Here is a 24,660-nt window from a genome sequence, read left to right on the forward strand (position 1 = left end):
GGGTTAGAGGGTCTGGGTAGGAGGCTGACAGGATGAGAATGGAACGGCGGCGGGGGGACACTGAAGTGGGGGGAAATGGGGAACACCAGAGCATAGAGCGGGTGTAGAGTGTGCGGAGAAATGGGGTAAGGAGGCAATGCAGGAAGTGTGAAGAGAATTTGGGGGTGCGGATTTAGGCAGTTTAGGGAGAGCACAGACAGGATGCAGGGAATGTAAACGAAATGCAGCTGCAAGTAAAAGGAGGCGGAAGGAAGGGTGTGTGATGAAGTGAATTGAGGATGTAAAAGTAGGAGGAGGCTTCCACGGATGAGAATGGAAGGGGGGGGGACTGGGGAGTATGGAGGAAACCTAGGATGCTGTAGGGGACACAGTGGAGGTTCTGCACAGAGGCTCGAGAGGATGTGGGAGGGAGGAGGGCAAAGGAGGGGGAGAGGTGGCCTGAGAGGAGGTGGCCTGGCCCAGGAGGTCACAGAAATCAATGGAAGACACTTTGGGAAAGAGGATGTGGGGTGTGTGAGGGCAATTTGGAGGTGGAGGGAGGGCCCCGTGGGGTGTGATGAGGGCTTGTGGAATGAGGGCTGATGGGGGGTGGGTTAGGGTCCTGTGGAGCTTCCAGCTGGTTTGGAGGAGGGGGGATCGGGGTGCAGAGCGAGGTGGGGGCATACACAGGAGTGGGGGAGAAGGAGTACAGAGTTGCAGGAATCTGTGAGGACAAGGGGGCCATTAGGCAGCTCAAGAAGAATGTGGTGGATGAGAGACACCACACAGAGCTGGGACTTGTGTGAGAAATTCGTGGGAAGGAGAGAGGCATATGCCCAGGGTGGGGAGACTTGAGAGGGTAGGACAGAGGGGGTGCTTCGATGGTCAGGGGGTGTTTGGATATTATCGGGGTATATGGGTTGCCTGCGGGGAATTAAAATCTCAGCTTTGACATTTTTCTGGTGGTGCGAACTTGAGCAAGTTATTTCTCCGTGCCTCAGTTTCCTCATCTATAAAACGCGAATGATAACAGTCAACACCTCCCAGGGGTGTTGTAAGGACTGAGTGAATAAATAAATGCAAAGTGCTTGGAACGCCATCTGGCATTCAGCAGTGGTTCAATAGATGTTACTCCTTGTTGTGTTACTGGCATAGCCTGGGATAAATTTCAGGCACTGGAGGGGCACGTGCATGGTGAATTGGGGACAGATGTCTCTGTGCTGGGGTATCTGGGTGCCGTGGAGTGGAGCGTATTACTACTGAGTGACCCAGGTATTTTCTGGGGAATTGTTGAAGACTTTTGTTGGCTGTGTGAGCTCAGGCAAGTTGCTTAACCTTTCTGTGCTTCCGTTTCCTCACTTGTAAAGTGGAAATGGTACACACAGCTACCTAGAGGCTGACTGTGGGAGACAATTAAGTCATTTACCCATGAGGGGTTTCAAATACTGCCTCACACATAGCAAGTGCTTCTTCTTGGCATCTAAAGGATATGGGAGTTTTGTTGAATTGTATCGGGGGATGGGATGTTTGGGGAAGGCTTATGTATGAAGTGTGAGGAGAATGTGTGGGTGAGAGATTCCAGGGGCAGGGGAAAATTGGGGGGAAAGCAGGGGTTTGTGGCATGCATGAAGGCAAGCGAAACTGCTGTAAGTGAGGACTAAAGGGGATCTGAAGAGCATTACTGGCCACTGGGGGGGCCCTGGAGATCTGGAAGGGCTATGGGGGTAGCAAGGATACGAGGGCTCGAAGGAGCATGTCAGGTTACGCCGTGGGCACCGAGGTGGGGACAAGGATGCCACAGCGTTCATGGTCAGGAGTAGGTAGCTCTGACTTCTCAACCAATTCCTGTCAGCCCTGTCCACTCGCTCCTGGAGGCTTCTTTGCCTCTTTCCTCCCCTCCCCTCCCCCGTCCCTTTCAACCCCTTCCCTCCTTCTCTTCCAACATCCCCTCTACCCAGCTACAAAGGTGGCTGGTCCCTGGGTTGAATATAAGGTCAGAAAGACATAGCGGGTATGGTGTAGACGGGTTTACTGGACCATCGTGAACCTTGAGCAAGGGCAGTTGTGGGCTGTGTCTACATGTGCATGCCTGCTGTTGGACCCACCAGGTTATAACGAGGAGGGTGGGAGCAGGGATGTGCAGAACACCGTCCCTACGGTACCGCCGTATGGATTTGACAGTGGATGTCAGGGGGGGTCGTGGGAGTATCCGGCGTGCTTGTGTGTGTGGAGGGAGGGTGGCACGGAAGTACAGTAGGAGCACCTTACGTTTTGTTGGCGTGTGCTGGTTTATGTTCAGGGGGCGTGTTATGGGAACACACCGAGATCAAAGTGAAGGGGAGTTATTAGTGGAGCATACTGGGGTGTGGCGGGGTGTTACTGAAATATACTGGAGTATTCGTGGAGGGCTGTTCTGCCAGGTCTCTGGGGGTAGGTAATCGGAGTGCGCAGGGAGCGTGCTTGGCTGTGATTGGAGTGTGTTAGGGCCCGCGGATATTACCGGGGTACGATGAGGGGGTCTGTGTGTGTGCTGGGCCGGGTTTCTGACCTGACTGCAAGACGCAGCGAGGCACGTGTTCGGGTGGCTCTGGGGTGGGGGTGATTGTGGGTATTCTGAGGCGCCTGGAGCCAGGGCGTCTGGGTATTCCTGCTGTGTACTGGGGTGCCTGGAATGGAATGGATGTGTAATCCTGATGTACGCAGTGGTGACGTCTAGGGTTTGGGGCTGGTATCTGAGTGAGCCCCGGGCGGCTGTGGAGATACACGGAATAGTTTTGCGTTTAACTGAACTTTGCTGCGTATGTGAGCCTTGCCTAAATGTGCTGGTGGGCTCTGGTGGCCTTCCTGGGGACCATCCACATATTCACACGCAGTTTGCATTTTGCTAGAATCTACCGACTGCATGAAAGAGGTACATCTGAGATATACCGGGAAGTAGATGTCAGCGCTGTCCGCTAGAATTTTCTGCGGCGATGGAGATGTTCTGTATCTGTGCTGTCCAGCGTGGTAGCCACTAGCCGCATGTGGCTGCCAGCCACTTGGAAACGTGGCTAGTGAGACTGAGGAACTGAATTCTTCACTTTAATTTTTAATTAATTTGCATATGAATAGACACAGGCAGCTAGTGGGCACCATATTGGACGCTGCTGAATAAGCAGTTTTACAATACGTGTGGGGACCTGGGGAGTTGGTACTGTAGCATACATATGGTCAAGGAGCTGGGAGAGGTATTATCCGAGTACACGTGTCCTCTAGACCAAAAGACTTGACCGAACGAAGACAGCGCATGAATTCTATTGCGCATGTGCTACGGTACCCAGCCCTGTGCCGAATACTATGTGTACTATATATAGGGAACTTCCACAGCGACCCCATCAGGTGGAGCCTGTTATTGCCCCGCATTATAGATGAGGAAACTGAGGCCACAAAGGTTGAAGGCGTGGGCTCAAGGTCACAGACGGAAAGTGGCCAGCAGGGCCTCCAGCCAGGCTGTCCGTTGATCCGGCAGCTTAGCTCCCCGTTCCTCACACTGTGCTTTGCTGAATGGATGGGTGGATGGAAGCACGGATGGATGAATGAGGAAAGACTGAGTGGGAGAGCGAGCGCTCTGGGCTCTGAGGGGGAGGCTCGTCAGGGCTGCTGCGAGCATACACACGTGGAGTGGGTGAGGCAGCTCCTCGGAGCGGGGATGACTGGTTCTGGAGCTTGGGCTCAGGTCACCAGGTGGCTGGTGGGGCACGGGCTCTGGGTCTCATGATCCCTTTTCCACCCGCCCCACCCCTGCCCCTCCCCCACCCTCCCCGCCAGTGATTACATCATCAAGGAGAAGACAGTTCTGCTGCAGAAGAAGGACAGTGAGGGGTTTGGGTTCGTGCTCCGGGGGGCCAAGGGTGAGTGGCGGCCGGGGAGGGGACGGGGGAAGGGCTCTCTGACCCAGGGGGGAAGACAGGGAAAGGGACCCCAGCCTGCCCACCACCCCACCCCAGGGTGCTGGTCCCACAGCTACGGTGAGGCCTCCGTGACTTGGGTCTGAGCCCCATCCCCTGCTCGGCCTCTCCACCCCCTCCCCTCCGACCCCGCCGGCTCCTCCCCATCTGCAGCGCAGACCCCCATCGAGGAGTTCACCCCCACCCCGGCCTTCCCGGCGCTGCAGTATCTGGAGTCGGTGGACGAGGGTGGCGTGGCATGGCGAGCTGGACTGCGAATGGGAGACTTCCTCATTGAGGTGAGTCCCGGCCCCCAACCCCAAAGGCCTCTCCAAAGACCCTACCCCTGGCCCACCTTCCACAGACACCGCGCTCTCCTCTGGGCCCCTAGCAACAAATCCTCAGACCCCCTCGTGATCTATGCCAGGATGCGGCTGCCCAAGTCCAGATTCTCCTTTGGCACCAAAGCTTCCCAAACCCCGCCCCCCCCGCCCCCCCCCCCCCCCGCAGCCAGCCTCTGCTTCTTCGGTGACTCCATCTGAAAGCCTTTCTGAAGTATCTCAGATGACAGAGCTGTTCCCCGCCCCCCCCAGGGCACGCGCTTGCACACATACACACACACACACACAATGCTGGAGGGCAAGGAGGGAGAGAGAGGCAAATAGGGTGGGCCCAGCCCCTTCCCCAACCCTGAGGCCAGGAGAGTTACAGGAACAGAGTGTTGGGGGCTTGCAAGGCAGAGGAGGGTCAAGGGGAGAGAAGGGTGGCCGACAGTGCCACGTACAGGGCAAGGCAGGAGGAGGCCGCTTCGGTGGGGACCCTGAAGTGGAAAGCATCCCTGCCCTCACCTGTTGGGTGTGCTCTGGGGGTGTCTGTGCCACAGGTGAACGGGCAGAATGTGGTGAAGGTCGGCCACCGGCAGGTGGTGAACATGATCCGCCAGGGGGGCAACACGCTGATGGTCAAGGTGGTGATGGTCACCAGGCACCCGGACATGGATGAGGCTGTGCATAAGAAAGGTGCTCCTCCCCCACTCGTGTGGCCAGGCCCGGGTCCCCCACTGCTACTAGACTTCAATCCTCAGGGAGCCCTAATGGCCCAAGGGTCCCCCCCCCCCCCACCAGCAGCGTTCCCTCCCCCAGGGCTGCTGGTTCAGGACCTCTGGAGAGGAACTGAGTGAGGGCTCAACATGCATATGCGGATGGCATCTCTTCTCCGAGCTCTGGGAGCGCCAGAGCTCCGCGGTGGTGCACGGGCAGGGGGGAAGGTCACGGGCTTTCCTTCCAGGGTGCTGATGCCTGATCCCGCTCGTTTTTCCAGCACCGCCGCAGGCTAAGCGGCTCCCGCCTCCAACCATCTCCCTGCGGTCCAAGTCTATGACCTCAGAGCTGGAGGAGCTGGGTGAGCTTGCGGGGCTGCTGGGGCCCAGGTGCTGCGGACGGAAAGGGGCAGAGGGAGGCTGGACCGTCTCTTGAGTTTGTTAGTGTTGTTAGTGACCAGGGGTCCTCGTCCTGGTCCTGTCCCCCCGTCCATGGGTCAGACTGTCTCTGGCCTGCGTGTGCGTCGCTGGGAAAGGGCGTCTGAGAGCCGACTGTCCTTCGTCCTCTTACATCTGTTTCTGTGTCGGGGTCTCTCTGCGTCCGTACGTTCCTCTCTGCGGGTCCCTGTTTCCTTTCTAGCCCCTCTCGCTCTGTTCCACCTGAACCCCACCGCCATTCTCCATCTCTCCCTCCACCAGCTCCCCTCACTCCCACTAACAGAAAGGAAGGCGAGCCCCTCCCTCCAGACGGGGCTGTTTCCCCTGCCGGGGGCGGATCAGGCAGCTAGCCGACCGCCCTCACCCCAGGGCCCTGAGGGAGGCGGGCGTTCCAGAAAGGGGGCCCCTCGCCTCCCCCTGAAGTCCTAACTCTTCGCTCCTCTACTGCCTCTCCCCCGGGCTAGTCTCGCCCTGGAAGAAGAAGAGTGGTGAGTGGGCACAGGACTGGCGGGAGGGCCCCCGACCCTATATCCCGCCGGCGGGCTCGCCCCTCCCCCATCCCGGCCCCTCACTGCCCCACTCGCGCTTGCGCACGCCCGCTGGCCACGCCCGCTGGCCACGCCCGCTGGCCGAGCCCGCTCCGCCCCGCCCTCCGGGGGCGCCCCTGGGCTTCATCCGCGTCCTTTGCCCACAGAGTACGAGCAGCAAGTTGCGCCGGTGCCCAGCGTGGAGAAAAAGCGGACCGTGTATCAGATGGCTCTCAGTAAGATGGCCCCGCTCCCTGGGCTGCCCAGGGCCCGACCCCGCACCGCCTGGGGTGCCGCAGCCGCTCCACCCCTCTCCAGGCCCGCGCCCCTTCAGCCACCCCCGCACTGATCACCTTCACGCCTCAGCTTGGCCCCAGCCATCATGAGGCTGAGTTCCCACCCCTGCTTTGAGCCTCTCCGCACTACCTTCTGCCTCCCTTCCATCCTCCCTCTCACGATGGCCGCCCTCACCCCTTCCCATCGCTGGGTCCTGCCTGCCGGGCTGGAGACTGTGTCTCCGAGCAGGGCCGTCGGGCCACCGGGAGGGAGACACGGGTGCCCTTTTCTGGTTCACACAAGACACTGAATGGGCTCCCGGCAGCTCTGTCTCTGCGCCAGGCCAAAGCAAACTTCGTTTCTCTGGCTCTCCGTCCCTCTTCCGCCTCCCCCTAGACAAACTGGATGAAATTTTGGCGGCCGCTCAGCAGACCATCAGTGCAAGTGAGAGTCCTGGGCCTGGTGGCCTCGCGTCCCTGGGCAAACACCGACCGAAGGGCTTCTTTGCCACTGAGGTAGGCAGCCTCGCCTGGGGAACCGGGCCCTTGGGGGGAAGGAAGCTTGAGGGTTGCACAGGGCAACTTGGAGCCTTTACCTCTCTCCTTGCAAATCCTTCCTGACTCCCCCGTGTTAAATGCCCGTCCTACGGGCCACCGCGCTTCCTGGGGTTCCCTCCTTTCTCCCCACTCCGGGCGTCCCCTTTCCTCTCGGCCCATCCTCTTCCTCCTTGTTGTTCCCCCAGATCCCATCTCTCTCACCTCCCTCCACTCTCCATCCTCTCCTGCCCAGCTCTTTCTGTTCATCTCCATCCCACCTCAGGGGTCTCAGGGAAGGTAAAACGGTGTCATGGATGGCGCTCCCTGGCCCAGGCACCGCGCATAATAATAGGTGCTCAACAAGTGGTAGTTATTAAAATATTAATTATCATCTCTGTCTGTGCTCTGCCTGCTAACCTATAGTGGGTGTTGATCACATCTCTGACACTACGGTGTTACGTGGCTCATCTCATTCATTCCTTGGAATCATCCTGGGAGGTACACTCGGTTGTGATACAGAAGGGAAACTGAGGCTCAGAGAGGGAGCCGGGATTTCAACCCCAGGCAGTCAGACAACTGGATCCGTGATCCAGCCACGGCCCTGGCTCTTCGGGTGGGGACCTGCTGGTCCCTTCCTGGCTGCCCTCCTCACTGAACTGGGCCCCTTCGTGGGGACACATCCCCCCACCAGCCCTGCCAGAGCTTTCCCCCCTCCCCCCTCCAGAGGCCACACGGGGCCCTACCTCTGTCTCAGCACTTCCTTCTTCTCTGCCCAGGCCCTGCCCTCTGACCCCACCCTCTGACTCCCTCTTTTTACAGGCCACACCCACCACTGGTGACCAAGGGACCACTGACTCTAAAACTGGGTGCTTTGACTCTTGCGGGACCATGGACCCCTGTGGCAGGCTGGCGTAGTCCTCATAATAACGCTTATAAATGCATAAAATAAAACGTAATTCGTAAGGGTCAAGAACAGTACATGACCCCGGGGAGTGACAGTGGAAGGGTGTAACGTCCCGAGCGCCGTGTGAGCCCGAGCCCGGAGCTCAGCTGTCGTGAGTGGATGAAGTTAGGGTACAAGCCCCTTGACCCAAAAATAAAATTTTCAAAAATACGTAAGATAACAGAAGAAGCCAGTTACGCCGAAATACAGTTATCAAAATACTTTTTGAAAGCAAAATTGGCGATATAGTAATGTCGGTGCCTTTTCTTCACCGTGGTAGCCAGAAGGATCTGGTGCTGGATGTTGACTACTCTAATTTCGAAGTCCTAAGAAGCACAGACACTATTTAGAGAACTCTGCAGCCTCTGCAATGAAGAATACAGAAATACCTGCGATTTCTGTCGGGGATGCAGTCACAGGTTTTGCTTAGACTGACGTGGGCTGTTGCCCACATCCTTAATTGAGAAAATGTTGTGTTTTAGCTGGAGAATAATGAAAATAAAGATGTAGGGTTTTTCTCCCCGTCCAAGTAAGCGTGCAGGGCCCCCCTGAAATCTATCCATAGCCCTCTTAAGGGCTCAACCACCTATTCTAGAAGGCTTAGTACTTATTTATTTATTTATTTATTGGCTGCGTTGGGTCTTTGTTGCTGCACGCAGGCTTTCTTTGGTTCCGTCGAGCGGGGGCTACTCTTCGTTGCGGTGCGCGGGCTTCTCATTGCGGTGGCTTCTCTTGTTGCGGAGCACGGGCTCTAGGCATGCAGGCTTCAGTAGTTGTGGCTCGCGGGCTCAGTAGCCGTGGCTTGCGGGCTCTAGAGCACAGGCTCAGTAGTTGTGGCGCACGGGCTTAGTTGCTCCGCGGCGTGTGAGATCTTCCCGGACCAGGGCTCAAACCCGCGTCCCCTGCATTGGCAGGGGGATTCTTAACCACTGCGCCACCAGGGAAGCCCCCTAGTACTTTTACAAGAGCCAAAAATGCAGGTGGCAGATTTTGTATCGAGACTCCTAGAATTTCTCCCAGATTTAGAGGCAGAGGGTGCTTGGCCACTTCTCAGGGCTCGGCAGAGGGCCCTGCATGCAGGAGCCATCACTTCACACCCATCCTTGGCTTTGCGAGGAATTTGACATCTCTGGGCCTATTAGGGTCATCTTCCGTGCCCACCTCCCCCCAGGGTCGGTGTAAGGATTAAATGTCCATAGGTAAGGGGGAGGGATAAATTCAGAGTTTGGGATTAACAGATACACACTACTGTATATAAAATAGATAAACAACAAGGACCTACTGTATAGCACAGGGAACTATATTCAATATCTTGTAATGACCTATGATATAAAAGAACCAGAAAAACTGAATAACTGAATCACTTTGCTGTACACCTTAATCTAACGCAACATTGTAAATCAACTATACTCCGATATATATATAAAAAAAAAGTCCTGTCCCCCCCAAAAAAAAGTACATGGGCAGTAGAGCTAGGCAAACCTGCCTCCAAAGCCTGACCGCCTCTAACTTACTATGTCGCTCGGCCCACGCCTTTAATTTTTCTGTGCCTCAGTTTCCTGTTCTGTAACATAGGGGTAAAGCCAATCTTGCTGGTTCTTAGGAGGACTGAATGAGATCAGCTTCTAGTACAGAGGCTCTCAAGGAATGGTGAGCCTCCCCATGCCATAAAATAACAAACGGGAGACCCTACTGTGACCCCCACCTGCGCCCCAGAGACCCCACAACAACATTCCAGGCTCGGTACGGAGTCTCTAGTAACAGATTAAGGCCAGTCCTGTTTTCATTTATTCAGCAAATGCATGGAGTACCCACCAAGTGCCAGGTTGCCAGGGTGCCAGCCCCTCCCTGCATGAACCTCCATTACAGGACAGATAAGATCCTGGCTCCAAAGACACCCCCAGGTGGGCCCAGACACTGGCCAATAGTATAACCAGCTGCCAGCCTGCCCCCATCTCCTAGAAATGAAACACCTGAGGTCTTCATGGGGCCTCCCTTTCCTCTGGATCCTGGAGGCCAGTGTTCATCTCCCCTTTTCTTCTCCCTCCTGGGGTCCCCTGGGCCTCCCCCAAGCCCTCCCTCTCATGTTGAGGGCTCTCTCTTCCCCCATCTCTGCCCTCACCTCCCACCAGCCACCCTGATCTCTCTCAACCCCTGAGTCAACACAGGGACCCCTCTGTGACCTTCCTGCATCTCCGTGCCTCTCTCAGTGGGTGGTCTTGTTCTCATCTGGGTCTCCATCTCCCATCTGTTTCGGCTTCTCTCCCCTCTTCACTCTCCCACTTGGACTCCGCTGCACCTAAACCAGGGGGGCAAGCGGGCAGTGTGGAAGCCCAGTGTGGCCCCCCAGGCTCCTTTTAACGGACCTGCATCACAGTGGACAGGGCAAAAGATTGTGCAAGACGCCACTGTTTAAAAACTTAAGGATGGAGAGATTTCAACCCTCCCTGAAAAACACACCTCTGCGTAAAACCTAAGGGGGGCTGGGAGGACCCTCTGCACCAACAGTGAGGGTGCAGACCCCAGGCAGATCCGTTGTAGGTCAAGGCCCCTCTTGGGCTCTGTCTCCTCCTAGGGCTCTGCAGTTCACCTGTCTGTCCTCCCCTCTGCGTGGCTTTGCTTTTCTTGGCTACTGTCTGTTACCTGGTGACTGACGGCCCAGGGAGGGGGGGGTTCCCCTGATCCCCACCTCCCACATCTTGGTCTGGGTGGTCTGGGCTCTGGTTTCAGCCATTCTCTGGACTCAGTTTCTCCCTCTGGTTATTTTTACCATATCATCTTGGTCGCATCCTCTGCCTCTTCCCCTCCCGGGGCATGTCTGGACCTCCTAGGGTAGCTCTGGCCCTCTCCATGGCAGAATCTCTCAGGACTGCCTTTTTCTCCCTGCCTTGCTGGGTCCCTCTTTCTCCCCATGGCTGTCTCATGTCCCCTCCTGTCTCTCCCCTACACCTCTGGAGCCCCATCTCTGCCTCTGTCTCCCCACCTCTGTCTTTGTCTTGCTCTGTCTCTCCATGTGCCTCCCCCTCCGATATCTTCCCCCTCACCCCTTTCAGGGGCTGGCTCCCTAACGCGAATTTCCCAGCCCATCTTCAGCCTCTAGCCTGTGCACGGCACCAGGGCGCACTCTGCCATGGAGGCACCAGACCCACAGCGACCCACGAGGTGGCACAGGAAGAGGCCGGGACCTCTGGTCAACTCGCTGGGGAGGAGTCTGCCCGGCAGTTGGTGACGTCACACGCACCTGGCAGACTCTGATTGGCTGCCCCCTCTGCGCGGGAGAGACCGCTCCCCGTTTGTTGGGGGAGGTCAGCCTGTCTCACCTTGAGTCCATCCACCCCTCAGGCAGTCACTCCTAGCCTCCTCAGACGCCATTATGGCTCCTCTGTCAGTCAGACATCTCCTCTGCCACTATGATCCCTCTTGTGCCAAGCTAACCCATTATTTGATCCCTTTTCCACTTAGAAGGTCTTCTGCCAGTGTGCCAATATGACGCCTCTCCCTTGAGTCTGGACCCTCTTCAGCTAGGGGAACCCTTCCTCTATCACTCTAACCCTTCCCCCGTTATTCTGTCCCCTCCCCATCACTCTGACGCCTCCCCTGTCACTGTGATCCTTCCCCATCACTCTCTCAAAGGAACAGGACTAGGGTTACGTCATCAGGGTGCTCCCCCCATTTTGTCAAGGTGTCCTTCATTCTACAAATATTTATTGAGCAACTACTTTGTGTTGGACCTGCTGCTCGGCCCTGGGAGTATAGGAGGGAACCAGCCAAACAAAGTTACCTCCCTTAGAGAATTGACACTGGCAGGGGAGTGGGGGTATTTTGCGGAACTGGGTTCTGCTGTATATAAGAGAAACCCCCAGATAACAGTGGCTTGAACAAACAAATGCTTATATCTCTGTCGTCTTGAACAAGTCTGGAGTAGGGAGTCTGAGGCAGGTGTGGCAGCCTCCATGGTCTTGAAGACCTAGAAGTCTTCTCACCCTAGCCACAAAGTCACCTCGTAGTCCAAGAGGCTGCTGGAGCTCCAGCTATTGCACCAGCATTCCAGGTAGCAGGAACAAGGAAGAGTGAAAAGGCAGAAGTGCAAAGGAGGGCACATTGTTGCTTCTTGGGTTACCTCTGATGAGACTTCCCAGAAGTAACACACAACACTTCCACTTATGCATCTGGGCCGGCTTTAGTCCTATGACCACACCTAGCCACAAGGGAGGCTGGGAAATGTAGTCTCTCAATAGGTGCCAAATAAGATGGGGGTTTTCTTACCAAAGAAGAAGAGTAGGATGGGTATTGGGTAGGCTACATGCCCAGGGAGACAGACACTAAACAAGTAAGCAAATAATTATAATAACTCTAACCTAGGGTAGGTGGAGGAAATTATGATGCAGAGTAATAGGAGGAAGGCTTTCCAGGGAGGAGACATCTGGAACTACCAGATCCCACCCAGTGTCACCCTGCTGTCTGATGTCATCTCCCACCCCTCAGCCCTTGGCTCACCCACTCCAGACACACTGGCTTCCTAACTATTACTTGAACACAGCAGGCTCACTCCCACCTCAGGACCTTTGCACTTGCTGCTCCTTCTGCCTGCAATACTCTTCCCCTGGATACATCCCTGGCTGCTTCCCTCAGGGGTTTGCTCAGGTTGTACCGTCTCAGCGGGGTCTTCTTGACTGCCTGATTTTAAATTATAGTCTCCCTCTCTTCTGTCGCTTACCTCCATCTGACCCATGTCGTATTTTACTAATTTATTTTGTTTATGGTCTGCCTGCCCTTCACGTGGGCAGGGACTTTTGTCTGTTCTGTTTACGGCTGCATCTGCGGCATCTAGAACAGCCCCTGGCATAGATCAGGTGCTCCATAAATATCTGTAGAATGAATGAATGAATGAATGATGCAAACACAGAAATAGTCCCAGTCCAAGGTGAGGGCAGTGAGGGGGTAGCACAGGTGCATTCTATGAAGGTCCAGAGCATCACTGTCCACTAGATCGCTCTGTGAGGATGGAGATGTTCTCCATCTGCACTGTCCAATATGGCAGCCACCAGCCATGAGTGACAACTGAACACTTGAAATGTGGCCAGTGTGATGGAGGAAGGGAGTTTTCAACTTCAGCTTATTTAAATTTATTCAAATTAATTGAAATGTACATCTGAATGGCTAGTGGCCACTGGATTAGGAAGTGCAGGGCTAGAGGAAGGGGGTGGCCAGGCCAGGGTGGGGGCCAGGATGACAAGCAGTTTTCCCTTAGCAGAGAGTGGGGAAGGGATTTTCCAGGCAGAGGGAACAGCGGATGCTGAGGTTCTGAGCTGAGAAACAGCACAGGGAATTCAGAGAACTGGGAGTGGTTAGAGCAGGGGGACAGGAGGGGGCGTGGTGGGGAGGTGAGGGCACTTAGGGTCACACCCCACAAGTGGGGACCCCATCCAAAGAGGCCTTCCTTTCTATGAACTTCCGGTCTCAAAGACGGAGAAGGAAGACACGTGGGGCCACCTGGCAGAAGCAGGGGAGTCGGGGCCCGAGAGTGCCTGACATTGGCTTGTTCACTTGACACAAGCTTATAGAACATCAGGCCTGTTTGGGGACTGGGGACCTAGCAGTGAACCAGACTGATAAAGTCACTGCCCTCAGGAAGGTTGCATTATGACTTCTGTGGGCCTTTGGCACTTTTTGCCCCTCCTTCCTAAAAAAAAAAAAAGAAAGTTAAAAGTCAAAGTTTTATGACCGTGTTGATGCAAAGCTGAATATTATCCAGGCTGAATTATAATTATTTTTCCCTCCTATTTGAAAAGAAATTAAAACATTTCCCCTAAAAGTATCGTGGGCCCTTGACCCTGTACCCACGGTGCCTGGGATAATGTCTGGTGTCTTCAGGGAGCTGATGTTCTCGCCAGGAAGACAGACAGACAGTAAGCAAGAAGTGAGAGAAGTGTTATGAAGAAAACAGGACAGGGAAATGCAGTAGGCAGTGACTGGGAGGGGTATTTGAGCAGAGGACATAAAGATGGAAAGGAATCGGTGATGACTGGGAGGAAACCATTGCAGAGAGAAGATCCAGGACTTATAAGTGTCCTAAAGCAGGGATGAACCTTGCGGCACTGCAGGAGCAAGAAAAGGTGGGTGTGGTGGGACCAGAGTGGGAGATATAGGCAAGGGCTAGATCATACACGGTGTCTTAAATCACCGTGATTCTTAATCTAAAATCAGAGCCTGAGATAAGGATGCTTGAGACAACGATTTCCTAAGGAGGAACCTGTAAGGGCATGGGGGAGACAGGATGGGCTGCAGAGAAAGTCAGCAACCCTGGTCCCCACTGGAGTTTGCCTTCAGCCTGGTCCCTTGGGGAGCTCGGGAGTGTGAATTGCAGGATGGAGATGATCCCTCCTTAGACCTTCCTGTCAGTTGGCCGCAGGCTGCTCCCAGAAGTGGGGGCATAGAACAGCTTGGGCACGTCAACGCCTTTGGAGGGGGAATGATTCTTCAGAGCAAGGGGCAGCCAAGTGTTGCAGGCAGGTGACACAGTGGCTGGGGATGGGCACAGCATCCTGGCTGAGGAGATCTGGGTGGGCACAGGCAGTGTCTACCGTAGGGGGCTTTGAAGACCAGACTTGGGAACTCGGATCCCTTCCTAACTGATGTGAGATGCTACCGTAGGATTTTAAGCAGGGCAATAACGTGATCAGAATTTCTTTTAGAAAGATCCCTCTGACTCTTGCGTGGAAAGCAGACCAGGAATGGGTGGCAGGACAAGGGGGGCAGCCAGGAGACAAGGAAGAGGCTACTGCCGTCATCTAGGCAGGCAGTGGTGGTAACTTGGACCTGGGCAGTGACAGCAGGGGTGGAGAAAAGTGCCCAGATTAGTGATCGGCTTGGGAAGCAGAGCAGACAGGCTCAGTTGATAATCTGACGTTTTCCCCCTCTTTCTCCCTGCTGCTGCTGTCAGGACTCAGAAACCTTTCCCTACCCCAGAATTCCCTTCCCTCTCCTTCACACCCCTCTCCCTTCCTGCAGAGGCTGGGGAAGGAATGGAGGATGGCTGTGTGGGGAATCCATGGATTTTCATGCCCTGACTGATGTTTCTCTGCTCTCTTTTCTCTCTCCTCCTCTGACTGCCACCCCAAAGTCGAGCTTTGATCCCCACCACCGCTCCCAGCCAAGTTATGAACGTCCTTCCTACCTGCCTCCAGGACCTGGGCTTATGCTCCGGCAAAAGTCTATTGGTATGTCACCTGCAAGGGTGGGTGTAAGGGATGCCAGTGGGGAAAGGGGAGGCTGGGAGGGTGACAGTTTACGGGGAAAACAAGGGAGCCTGGGAATGTTCTTTTCTCCTTCCATATGTGACCATCAAGTTGGGCGAAGAGCTCAGGCTTTGTTGCTGGGCAAACCTGGGTTTGAATCCTGGCTCTTGTCCATCCTGGCTGTGTGACCCAGGGCAGGCAGCTTCACTTCTCTGGGCCTAGGGCTCTGCATCTAGAAAATGGGGACATCATTGCCCCTGCCTGGATGCAGTTAAGTCGAAACCACCACAGACCCTGGTTCATTCTCTCTTGTGCCAGACTCCATTCATTCATTCATTCATTCTACAAATGTTTATTGAGCACTACCGTATGCCAGGCTAAACTGCTGGGGATTTGTCAGGGAACAAAACAGACTAAAGGGTCCTGCCCCCATGGAGCTTACCTTCTAGCTGGGGAAGACAGACAACAGCTTATCAGGATAAGAAATAAAAAAATGATATAGTATGTTAGCTGTGTTAAGTGCTATGGAAAAAAATAGAAAAAGAGGAGAATGAGTTGAGATGTCAGGAGTGCTGGGGGGCAGGTTTGAGCTGAAACTTGGAGATGAAGTGGGGAGCCATGGGACTATCTGGAAGTAAGGCATTCCACACAGCAGGAACAGCCAGTGCAAAGGTCCTGAGGTAGGTAGGACCGAGCTGCCATTTGCTAAGAGAGCAGCTTGGGAAGATCGTGGGGAGGAGATCGGGAGCTCAATTTGGGGCCTGCTTAGGTTGAGATGCCAGTGAGACATCCAAGCGGATGCAGCATTTGGATATAGAAGCCCGGAGCTCAGGGGCAAGGATTGGGTCCGAGACAAGCATGGGAGTCTTCAGCAGGGAAGCAGTGAACGAAGCCATGACACTGGGTGAGATAGTCAACGGAGAGCGAGTAGTCAGAGGGGAAAAGGGAATCAAGGACTGAGCCCTGGCCGTCGATAAGGAGGCAAAAGATTCCATTCCTCCAGTTCCCTCCAAGTTGTTTTGCTGTTTGGATCTAGCTTTTCCCCAGCTTCAGTGTCCACAGTCCACCAGTGTGTGTCATTTGCCTAGTATCAGTTACCTATACATCTGCCTGACGTTGCTTACCTGTGAACTGGCTCCCTCTTTTAAATATTAGCCTCATCCTAAGCAGTGCTATCTGTGAAATCACAGATTTGATGTGCTAATTACATTTCTTTTCTGCACGTACATGAAAAGAAATCTGTAAGTATGCCCAGAAACACGGTATCTCTTCCTGGCTCAAGCCATTTTTGCTCATCCCAAGCGACCGCCCGCATATACCTTGCCTTTGGGCGAATTAGAAAAGGCGCCCCCTCCTGGCCCTGGAAGGAAGTTAAGCTGAATTCCGCCCGCCCCCGCCCCCCCCCGGCACACACCACACCTCTCTTGCTCCCTCTGCCGTTTGCTGTTGTGCAGTGCACAACCTGTATTACTGTATCAGACGGATTTGGATTTATCACATCTGGGTAAACTCTAGACCAACCCATGTTCTTCTTAACATCTACTGGGTGTCATTATTATTATCATTGTAATATTGAAGTTCTGTGGGACAGGGGAACAGAGAGGCCACCCCTTCCCATCCCCACCCTGCTTCTGGATCCTCCGTGTCTTCCCAGGGGCTGCAGAAGATGAGAGACCCTACCTAGCACCCCCAGCCATGAAGTTCAGCCGCAGCCTGTCTGTGCCTGGTTCGGAGGACATCCCGCCGCCGCCCACCACGTCCCCACCAGAGCCCCCCTACAGCACACCTCCAGCCCCCTCTTCCTCCGGCCGCCTCACTCCCTCTCCCCGGGGAGCGCCCTTCAACCCCGGCTCAGGTGTCCCCCACCCCGCCTCGTCACCGTCGTCCTTCGATGGGCCCTGCCCTCCTGAGAGCCGTGTAGGGAGCCGTGAGAAGAGCTTGTACCACGGCGGGGCCCTGCCCCCTGTGCACCACCCGCCCCCCCCACACCAGCCGCACGCTCCGCTCCCCCAGCCACACCACCACCACGCCCACCCGCCGCATCCCCCGGAGATGGAGACAGGCGGCTCCCCCGATGACCCCCCACCGCGACTGGCTCTGGGGCCCCAGCCCAGCCTGCGAGGCTGGCGGGGCGGCGGGCCCAGCGCGACCCCGGGGGCCCTGTCCCCGTCGCACCACGGCAGCGGGGGCGGGGTTAGCGGCTCCTCCCAGGCCCCGGCCCTGCGCTACTTCCAGCTGCCTCCCCGGGCGGCCAGCGCGGCCATGTACGTGCCGGCCCGTTCGGGCCGCGGGCGCAAGGGCCCGCTCGTCAAGCAGACCAAAGTCGAAGGCGAGCCCCAGAAGGGCGGCGGCCTCCCGCCCACGCCCTCGCCCACGTCTCCGGCGTCCCCGCAGCCGCCGCCGGCCGCGGCCGCCCCGTCGGAAAAGAACTCCATCCCCATCCCCACCATCATCATCAAGGCTCCATCCACCAGTAGCAGCGGCCGCAGCAGCCAGGGCAGCAGCACCGAGGCGGAGCCCCCGACCCAGCCCGAGACCGCGGGCGGCGGCGGAGGGGGCGGCGGCGGCGGCTCCTCCGCGCCGAGCCCCGCCCCGGCTATGTCGCCAGTGCCGCCGCCCCCCTCGCCCGTGCCCGCCCCCGCCTCGCCCAGCGGCCCGGCCACCCTCGACTTCACCAGCCAGTTCGGAGCGGCCCTGGTCGGGGCGGCTCGGAGAGAAGGGGGCTGGCAGAACGAAGCCCGCCGGCGGTCTACGCTCTTCCTCTCCACCGACACGGGGGACGAAGAGGGCGGCGAGAGCTCGCTGGGCCCGGGGGCGCCCCCGGGCCCCCGGCTGCGCCACTCCAAATCCATCGATGAAGGCATGTTTTCGGCCGAGCCCTACCTCCGGCTGGAGTCCGCAGGCGCCGGGAGCGGCGGCGGCTACGGGGGCTACGGAGCCGGCAGCCGAGCCTACGGGAGCAGCGGAGGCAGCAGCGCCTTCACCAGCTTCCTGCCGCCGCGCCCCCTGGTCCACCCGCTGACCGGCAAGGCCCTGGACCCAGCCTCCCCGCTCGGGCTGGCCCTGGCCGCCCGAGAGCGGGCGCTGAAGGAGTCCGCGGAGGGCGGTGGGGCCCCCCAGCCCCCTCCGAGGCCCCCGTCGCCCCGCTACGAGGCTCCGCCGCCCACGCCGCACCACCACTCGCCCCACGCCCACCACGAGCCGGTGCTGCGTCTCTGGGGAGCCCCCCCGCCGGACCCGGCGCGCCGGGAGCTGGGCTACCGGGCCGGGCTGGGCAGCCAGGAGAAGTCCCTTCCGGCCAGCCCGCCAGCTGCCCGACGCTCCCTGCTGCACCGCCTGCCGCCCACCGCCCCCGGGGTCGGGCCCCTCCTGCTGCAGCTGGGGTCCGAGCCCCCCGCCCCGCACCCCGGGGTGAGCAAACCCTGGAGGTCCGCAGCCCCGGAGGAGCCCGAGCGGCTGCCCCTCCACGTGCGGTTCCTCGAGAACTGCCAGCCCCGGGCCGGTGGGGCGGGGGGCAGGGGGCCCCCCTCGGAGGACGGGCCGGGGATCCCGCCGCCCAGCCCTCGCCGGTCCGTGCCCCCCTCGCCGACCTCCCCGCGGGGCAGTGACGAGAACGGGCTCCCCCTGCTGGTCCTGCCGCCCCCCGCCCCCTCGGTGGACGTGGAAGACGGCGAATTTCTCTTTGTGGAACCGCTGCCCCCGCCCCTGGAGTTCTCCAACAGCTTTGAGAAGCCCGAATCGCCCCTCACGCCGGGGCCGCCCCACCCGCTGCCGGACCCACCCACCGCGGCCAGCCCAGCGCCCCCTGCGCCGCCCCCTGCCGTGGCCGCCGCCCCTCCCACGCTGGACTCCACCGCATCCAGCCTGACTTCCTATGACAGCGAGGTGGCCACGCTGACCCAGGCGGGCCCCGCAGCTGCTGGGGACGCGCCTCCGCCGGGCCCAGCAGCCCCAGCCGCCCCGCCTCCCCCTGCCCCACAGCCTGGCCCAGATCCTCCAGCTGGCACAGATTCTGGTATCGAGGAGGTGGACAGTCGGAGCAGCAGTGACCACCCGCTGGAGACCATCAGCAGCGCGTCCACGCTGAGCAGCCTGTCTGCCGAAGGCGGGGCTGGCGGCGGGGTGGCCAGTGTGGCCAGTGGGCCGGAGCTTCTGGACACGTATGTGGCCTACCTGGACGGCCAGGCCTTCGGGGGCAGCGGTCCTCCTGGCCCACCATACCCGCCGCAGCTCATGACTCCCTCTAAGCTCCGGGGCCGGGCGCTTGGGGCCAGTGGAGGCCTGCGGCCTGGCCCCGGTGGGGGACTCCGAGACCCTGTCACTCCCACCAGCCCCACCGTCTCGGTGACGGGGGCTGGAACCGATGGGCTGCTGGCCCTGAGTGGTTGCTCAGGACCTTCGACGGCAGGTGTGGCCGGCGGTCCAGGGGCTGTAGAGCCAGAAGGCCCACCGGTGCCCTTGCCATCCGCCTCCTCCCTGCCTCGGAAGCTGCTGCCCTGGGAGGAGGGCCCGGGTCCACCACCACCACCCCTGCCTGGGCCCTTAGCCCAGCCTCAGGCCTCAGCCTTGGCCACAGTAAAAGCCAGCATCATCAGTGAACTCAGCTCCAAGCTTCAGCAGTTTGGGGGCTCCTCGGCAGCTGGTGGCGCTCTGCCCTGGGCCCGGGGAGGCGGCGGGGGAAGCGGGGACGGCCACCACGGGGGAGCCAGCTACGTCCCAGAGAGGACTTCCTCCCTGCAGCGGCAGAGGTGAGCCGGGGGCTGGAGGTTGGCAGTGGAGGCCAGAGGGGCTGGCTGTGGGTAGCAGAGACCGTCTTCCACATAGCTGTGTCCCTTTAGGGTCCCAGGTGGTAGAAAGAAAACAGAAGCCGGGCTGGCTTGGAGAAGTTTGCCCTCAAAGAAGCATGCTTTCCCAGCCACTTTAAATTTCCCTTTATCTCAGTAGCTTCTGTGGTCTCCTCCCGTCACCATGACAACCCACATTCCATGATGAACAAAAAGAGTGATCAACAAAGGAGGAGACTGGAGCACAACTTGCCCGATGTCTGTTTCCTTGGTGGGCTGTCAGTTCTGACAATCCCTGAAATCTTCAGGTCCCTCGAGCCCCGTGTTGGTCAAGACAAGATGCTTTAGGGCACGGTCCGTGGTTACAAGTGTGGTTCTGGAGCCAGGCTTTTTTGGATCCTGGTTGCAGCCCCGCACTTTCTAACTGGGTGACCTTAGGCAAAGGGATCCACCTCTCTGTAGAAGAGGGACAGCACAGAACCTTTCTAAAAGGGTTTTTGAGGGCATGAGATGGGGGAGGGGAGGGGTCTCTTACAAAAGCCCAGCAAGTATAGATGGAGAAGTCCAGGAAGATGAGCATAGAGTCACATTCCTGATTCAGACACACAGAGCGAGTGGGGAGAGGGGTTTTTTTAATCCTCTTGTTCTGCAGAGCTCACCCTAATTCTCCTCGAGGGTTTGATATCCACATGGTGATATTCTGAGGTGGTTTTTGAGGTCTTTGAGATCTTAAGTCATCTCACTGATGATTCTTAAGTCTTCTGGGGAGAGGAAAGGACGCTTAATTTAGTTAACAGATCCACCAATAATTGATTTGTCATCTGTTCTGTACCGGGTGCCCTTCAGGGTGAGAGGGACCCCACAATGGACGAAACAAGCAGAGCATTTCCCTCATAGACCTCACAGCCTAATGAGGCAGAGGCCGGGGCCAGGCAATAAACAAAATCATTGTCATCATCCTAGGGGAAAAAAATGCAGTAACGCGATGGTTAGAGAAAGTCTCTCAAATAACGGGCGAGCTGAGCAGAGACTGGAGGAGGGAAGGAGGCAAATCGTTTGGCTCCCTGGGGGAAGAGAGAGCTAGGCAGAGGGAACTGTTCAAAGGCCCTGAGGCAGGGACTGTTCTGGAGGGAGCTAAAGGGATGAGGGGAACCTTTTCCTCCCCTTGTTTCTTCTCTCTTTCATCTCCCTCTCCTCACCTCTCTCTCTCTCTCTCTCTCTCTGTCCCCCGTCCCCTTCCATCTCTCTCCCTTGAATGCTCATCCTCTTTTTGTTCCTCTCTCACTGTCTCCCTGTCTTCCACTCTGCTGTGACTGGCCATACCCGGAAAGGCAGTATAGGGTAGTGGTTAAGAGCTCAGACCTTGGTGCCATATAACCGGGCTCTGCCACTTCCTGGCTGTGTGTCCTTAGGCAAGTTACTTAACCTCTCTGTGCTGCTGATAATAATAGTAACCTGCATCAGGGCTGTCACGGGGATTCCATTGAGATGGCGATATGTAAAAGCACTTAGAACAATGCCTGGCACACGTGAGCATCAGTAAGTGGTGGTGATTATTATTATTATCACTTAATGTCTCTTTTTCTTTCATCTCTCTTGACTGTCACCCTCTCCCTGTCCTCTCATTTCTCTCCCTTCATTTTCTGTCCTGACATCCATCTTACCCCCTCGCTTGCCCCTTCGATCTCTCCCCTTCTCTCTCCTCCAACTCTCTACCCCTGCCCCATGTCTCTCTTCCTCTCCCTGTATCTTGACCTCTTCCTCTTTCTCACCCGCCTTTGCCCCCCCCCGCCCCCCGCAACCCTTCTCCTCCACCCCTGCCCCGTTGTCACATTCCAGACTCTCGGAAGACTCCCAGTCCTCGCTTCTCTCCAAACCTGTCAGCAGCCTGTTTCAGAACTGGTCCAAAGCGCCTCTGCCGCCCCTCCCCACAGGAGGCGGGGGCTCCGCTTCGGCCGCTGCGGCCCCGGGGGCCACCTCGCCGTCGGCCACCTCCTCCTCCACGTCCGCCCGCCACCTCCAGGGCGTGGAGTTCGAGATGCGGCCACCTTTGCTCCGCCGGGCCCCGAGCCCGTCCCTGCTGCCCGCCTCGGAGCACAAGGTCAGCCCCGCGCCCCGGCCCTCCTCCCTACCCATCCTGCCTGCCGGACCGCTCTACCCGGGCCTCTTTGACATCCGCGGCTCCCCCACTGGAGGGGCAGGAGGCTCGGCTGACCCCTTCGCCCCTGTCTTTGTGCCACCGCACCCCGGGATGTCCGGGGGTCTCGGCGGGGCCTTGTCAGGGGCCTCGCGCTCCCTCTCACCGACCCGCCTGCTCTCCCTGCCCCCGGACAAGCCGTTCAGCGCTAAACCTCTGGGGTTCTGGACCAAGTTCGACGTGGCCGATTGGCTCGAGTGGCTGGGCTTGTCTGAGCACCGAGCCCGGTTCCTGGACCACGAGATCGATGGCTCCCACCTGCCCGCCTTGACCAAGGAGGACTACGTCGATCTGGGGGTGACCAGGGTGGGCCACCGCATGAACATCGACCGGGCTCTCAAATTTTTCCTGGAGAGGTGATGGCTGGCCCGGACGGACCAGCCCGTCCACGGAACCCTTGAGCCTGCTGGCCTCTTGACCTCTGAACCCTGACCTTCATTCTCTCCCCGGGCCAGGGACTCTGCTAAAACTGCACCCTGACTCGTCTCCCAAGGCCGGAGGTCACCAGGTGGCCTGATCTGGCCAGACATTGGCACCTCACAGGAGGGGGCAGCTGACACAAGACTGTGTGTGTGTGTGTGAAGCGGGGAGTGGAGTTGGGTGGGGGGGAAGGAAGAAATCACAGAGGGGGATGAAGAAGGAGGGAAGGGTCGATTCTGGGGAGGAGGGGACAGACAGAGCCATAGAGGGTCAGCCCTGAGCCTGACCGGATGGGGGTCGTCCCCCAGGCCGCAGGGGAAGGCGATGCCCTCAGATTCCACCACCTGCCACCCTCTAACAACCCTTCCCCCCTCTCCAGGCCCCTCGGCTCTCCCCACCCTCCCCTCTCCCCAGCACACACAGCAGCCCCCCGGCCTCTTGCACGCTCCTTTGCACGCCTGCTCACCTCTCTCCCCTCCCTGGGCTACAATTTTGCACAACTTTGCCCCCTCACTGTCTTGCACACTGCGCCTTCGCTTCCAGCTTGCGAGGCCCTCAGCTCTCCAGCTCACGCTCAGTTTCCCTGGCACACCGTGCGTCTCTCTCCCCACGCTCCACACCCCCTGGTCTCTCACACTCTTGTTTGCACACGCTTCCTCCGGGGCGCCCTCCCTTCCACCCCTCACTCCCGAAAAATCTCTGGGCCCTTGCTGCAGACACACTTGGGACACCCTTCCCCTCACCTTCTCACAGACTGTGCGCCTCTCCCGACACTCTCACCTCCATTCTCTCGTAGCACTTTCCCCTCTTATTCTTGCACCCCCGCATTCTCACGCTACACGCCCCTCCCCCCTCCCACTGTTGCTTGCACCCGTGCCTCCCAGGAACCGAATCTCTCGCAAGTGCTCATGCCTCCCCGCTTTGCCGGGCTCCCGACTCCCTTGCACCTTTCTTCCCCAAATCCTTGTCCGTCTCCATCGTCAACTCTTGGGTGAAACTTCTGGCATGCTCGCTGTCGCGCACTCATCCTCCCCAGTGCTTCCACTGCTCCCTTGAAGCTTTCTTCTCGTCCTTAATGTTCTCGCCTTCCGTGGCCCTGCTTGCACACTCATTCTTGAATTTCTACTTGTTCATGTCAGCTCCTGGGTGACTTTTTCCATCTCCCCTGGGGAACTCTACTACCTCTTTCTTTTTGCACACTCATCTCATTGCACACGCGCTCTTCGGCTGTATTGTTGTTTCTTTTCCTGGCACTTTTTTTTTTTTGGTCCCGAAAGACCAGCTCTTCCGGTCGTTCACACTCTGCCTATTCTCTTAGCTCTTTACACTCTTTTTCTCCTTCTGGCAAGAGAAGACCCTACGCACACTCACTTCTTGCCCAGTTTGCTTCCATACTTCCTCCTCTCCCTTCCCCGGGCTTGGCCCTCTCACCTCCCCTCCTCTCACTCTCCCCAGCCTTCCGGTCCATCCATTTTGCCCGAAGACACCGCTCCCTCATCTCCTAACCTTCCTGTCTCTTCAAGAAACTCCTCCCTCCAGCATGGCTGTTCCTTCCTGCACGCCTCCCCCTCCCTTTATTCCTGGGGCTTGGGAATTTTAAGCCACCCCTTCCCCTGGAACACCTCCTCCCCTACTGTGGGCAAAGGGGGGAGGGCATCGCCCTCAGGTCCCCCCCCCATGTTCAGCTGCCAAAGAAGAGAGCTCCCCCTCCTTCCCCCAATTCCATTCCCCCTCTGCTGCCCTCTACCCCCGAGGCGGGGGCGCTCCGTCCATGAGGGGGAGAGTGCTTGCAGCCCTCTCCCCTCACCACGTCAGGGATCTGCGGGGAACCTTGTGGGAGGGTCGTGGGAGGGGGGAGGGGTGGCGAGGAAGGGAGCGGAGGTCGCGCTGGGCCCCTACCCGCCCCCTCCCCCTTGTCCGCAGGATGCCCCCCGTCCGCAGGGGGCCTGCGCGGCGCCCGTCTATCAAGGGCTTGTTCATTCTGGATGGGTGCCGCGGGGTTGGGGAGGGTATGGGGGGTGGGGAGGGGGGAGGGGAGGTTGGGGTGGGGAGGGGGAAGGGACTGGATGGGGGGCAGCGCGGGGCGAAGAGACAAAGCAAAAAGAGGAACGATAACAAAGGAAAATACAAAAAAAAAAAAAACCTAGAACACACACAAAAAAATCCAGAAAAAAACCTGAAATAAAAGCCCGAGAATTGTCTTCCAAGGGGGGTGGGAGGAGGAAGAGGAGGGGGGCGGATGCGGACGTCTGGTTCTCGCTGGGACAAGGATCGCACGCGTTCAAAGCCCCGGCGCCCGGGTCTTCCCTCTCTCGGGCCTCAGAGTTCATCCCTCAAGGGATTGGGACCCAGGTGTC

At 57.9% G+C, this 24,660-nt stretch overlaps 1 protein-coding gene across 2 annotated transcripts in view; it reads left to right on the forward strand.

Annotated features, from left to right (window-relative positions):
• The window catches only part of SHANK1 (SH3 and multiple ankyrin repeat domains 1), a gene marked incomplete at both ends in the record, with an annotated part of 42,894 nt that extends 20,651 nt beyond the window's left edge, over nt 1-22,243 (forward strand). The window contains 10 exons of one of the 2 annotated variants that reach the window (XM_082676797.1): nt 3,787-3,869; nt 4,080-4,204; nt 4,789-4,924; nt 5,226-5,306; nt 5,847-5,870; nt 6,077-6,145; nt 6,582-6,700; nt 14,788-14,884; nt 16,557-19,650; nt 21,526-22,243. In XM_082676797.1, the coding sequence (XP_082532923.1) occupies nt 3,787-3,869; nt 4,080-4,204; nt 4,789-4,924; nt 5,226-5,306; nt 5,847-5,870; nt 6,077-6,145; nt 6,582-6,700; nt 14,788-14,884; nt 16,557-19,650; nt 21,526-22,243 (4,546 nt within the window). The remainder of the gene's footprint in view (nt 1-3,786; nt 3,870-4,079; nt 4,205-4,788; nt 4,925-5,225; nt 5,307-5,846; nt 5,871-6,076; nt 6,146-6,581; nt 6,701-14,787; nt 14,885-16,556; nt 19,651-21,525) is intronic. The other variant, XM_082676798.1, reaches the window with a different exon arrangement.
• Nucleotides 22,244-24,660: the final 2,417 nt, after the last annotated feature.

This window comes from Grampus griseus, assembly GCF_964374135.1.
Source record: "Grampus griseus genome assembly, chromosome: 19".
NCBI lineage: Eukaryota > Metazoa > Chordata > Mammalia > Artiodactyla > Delphinidae > Grampus > Grampus griseus.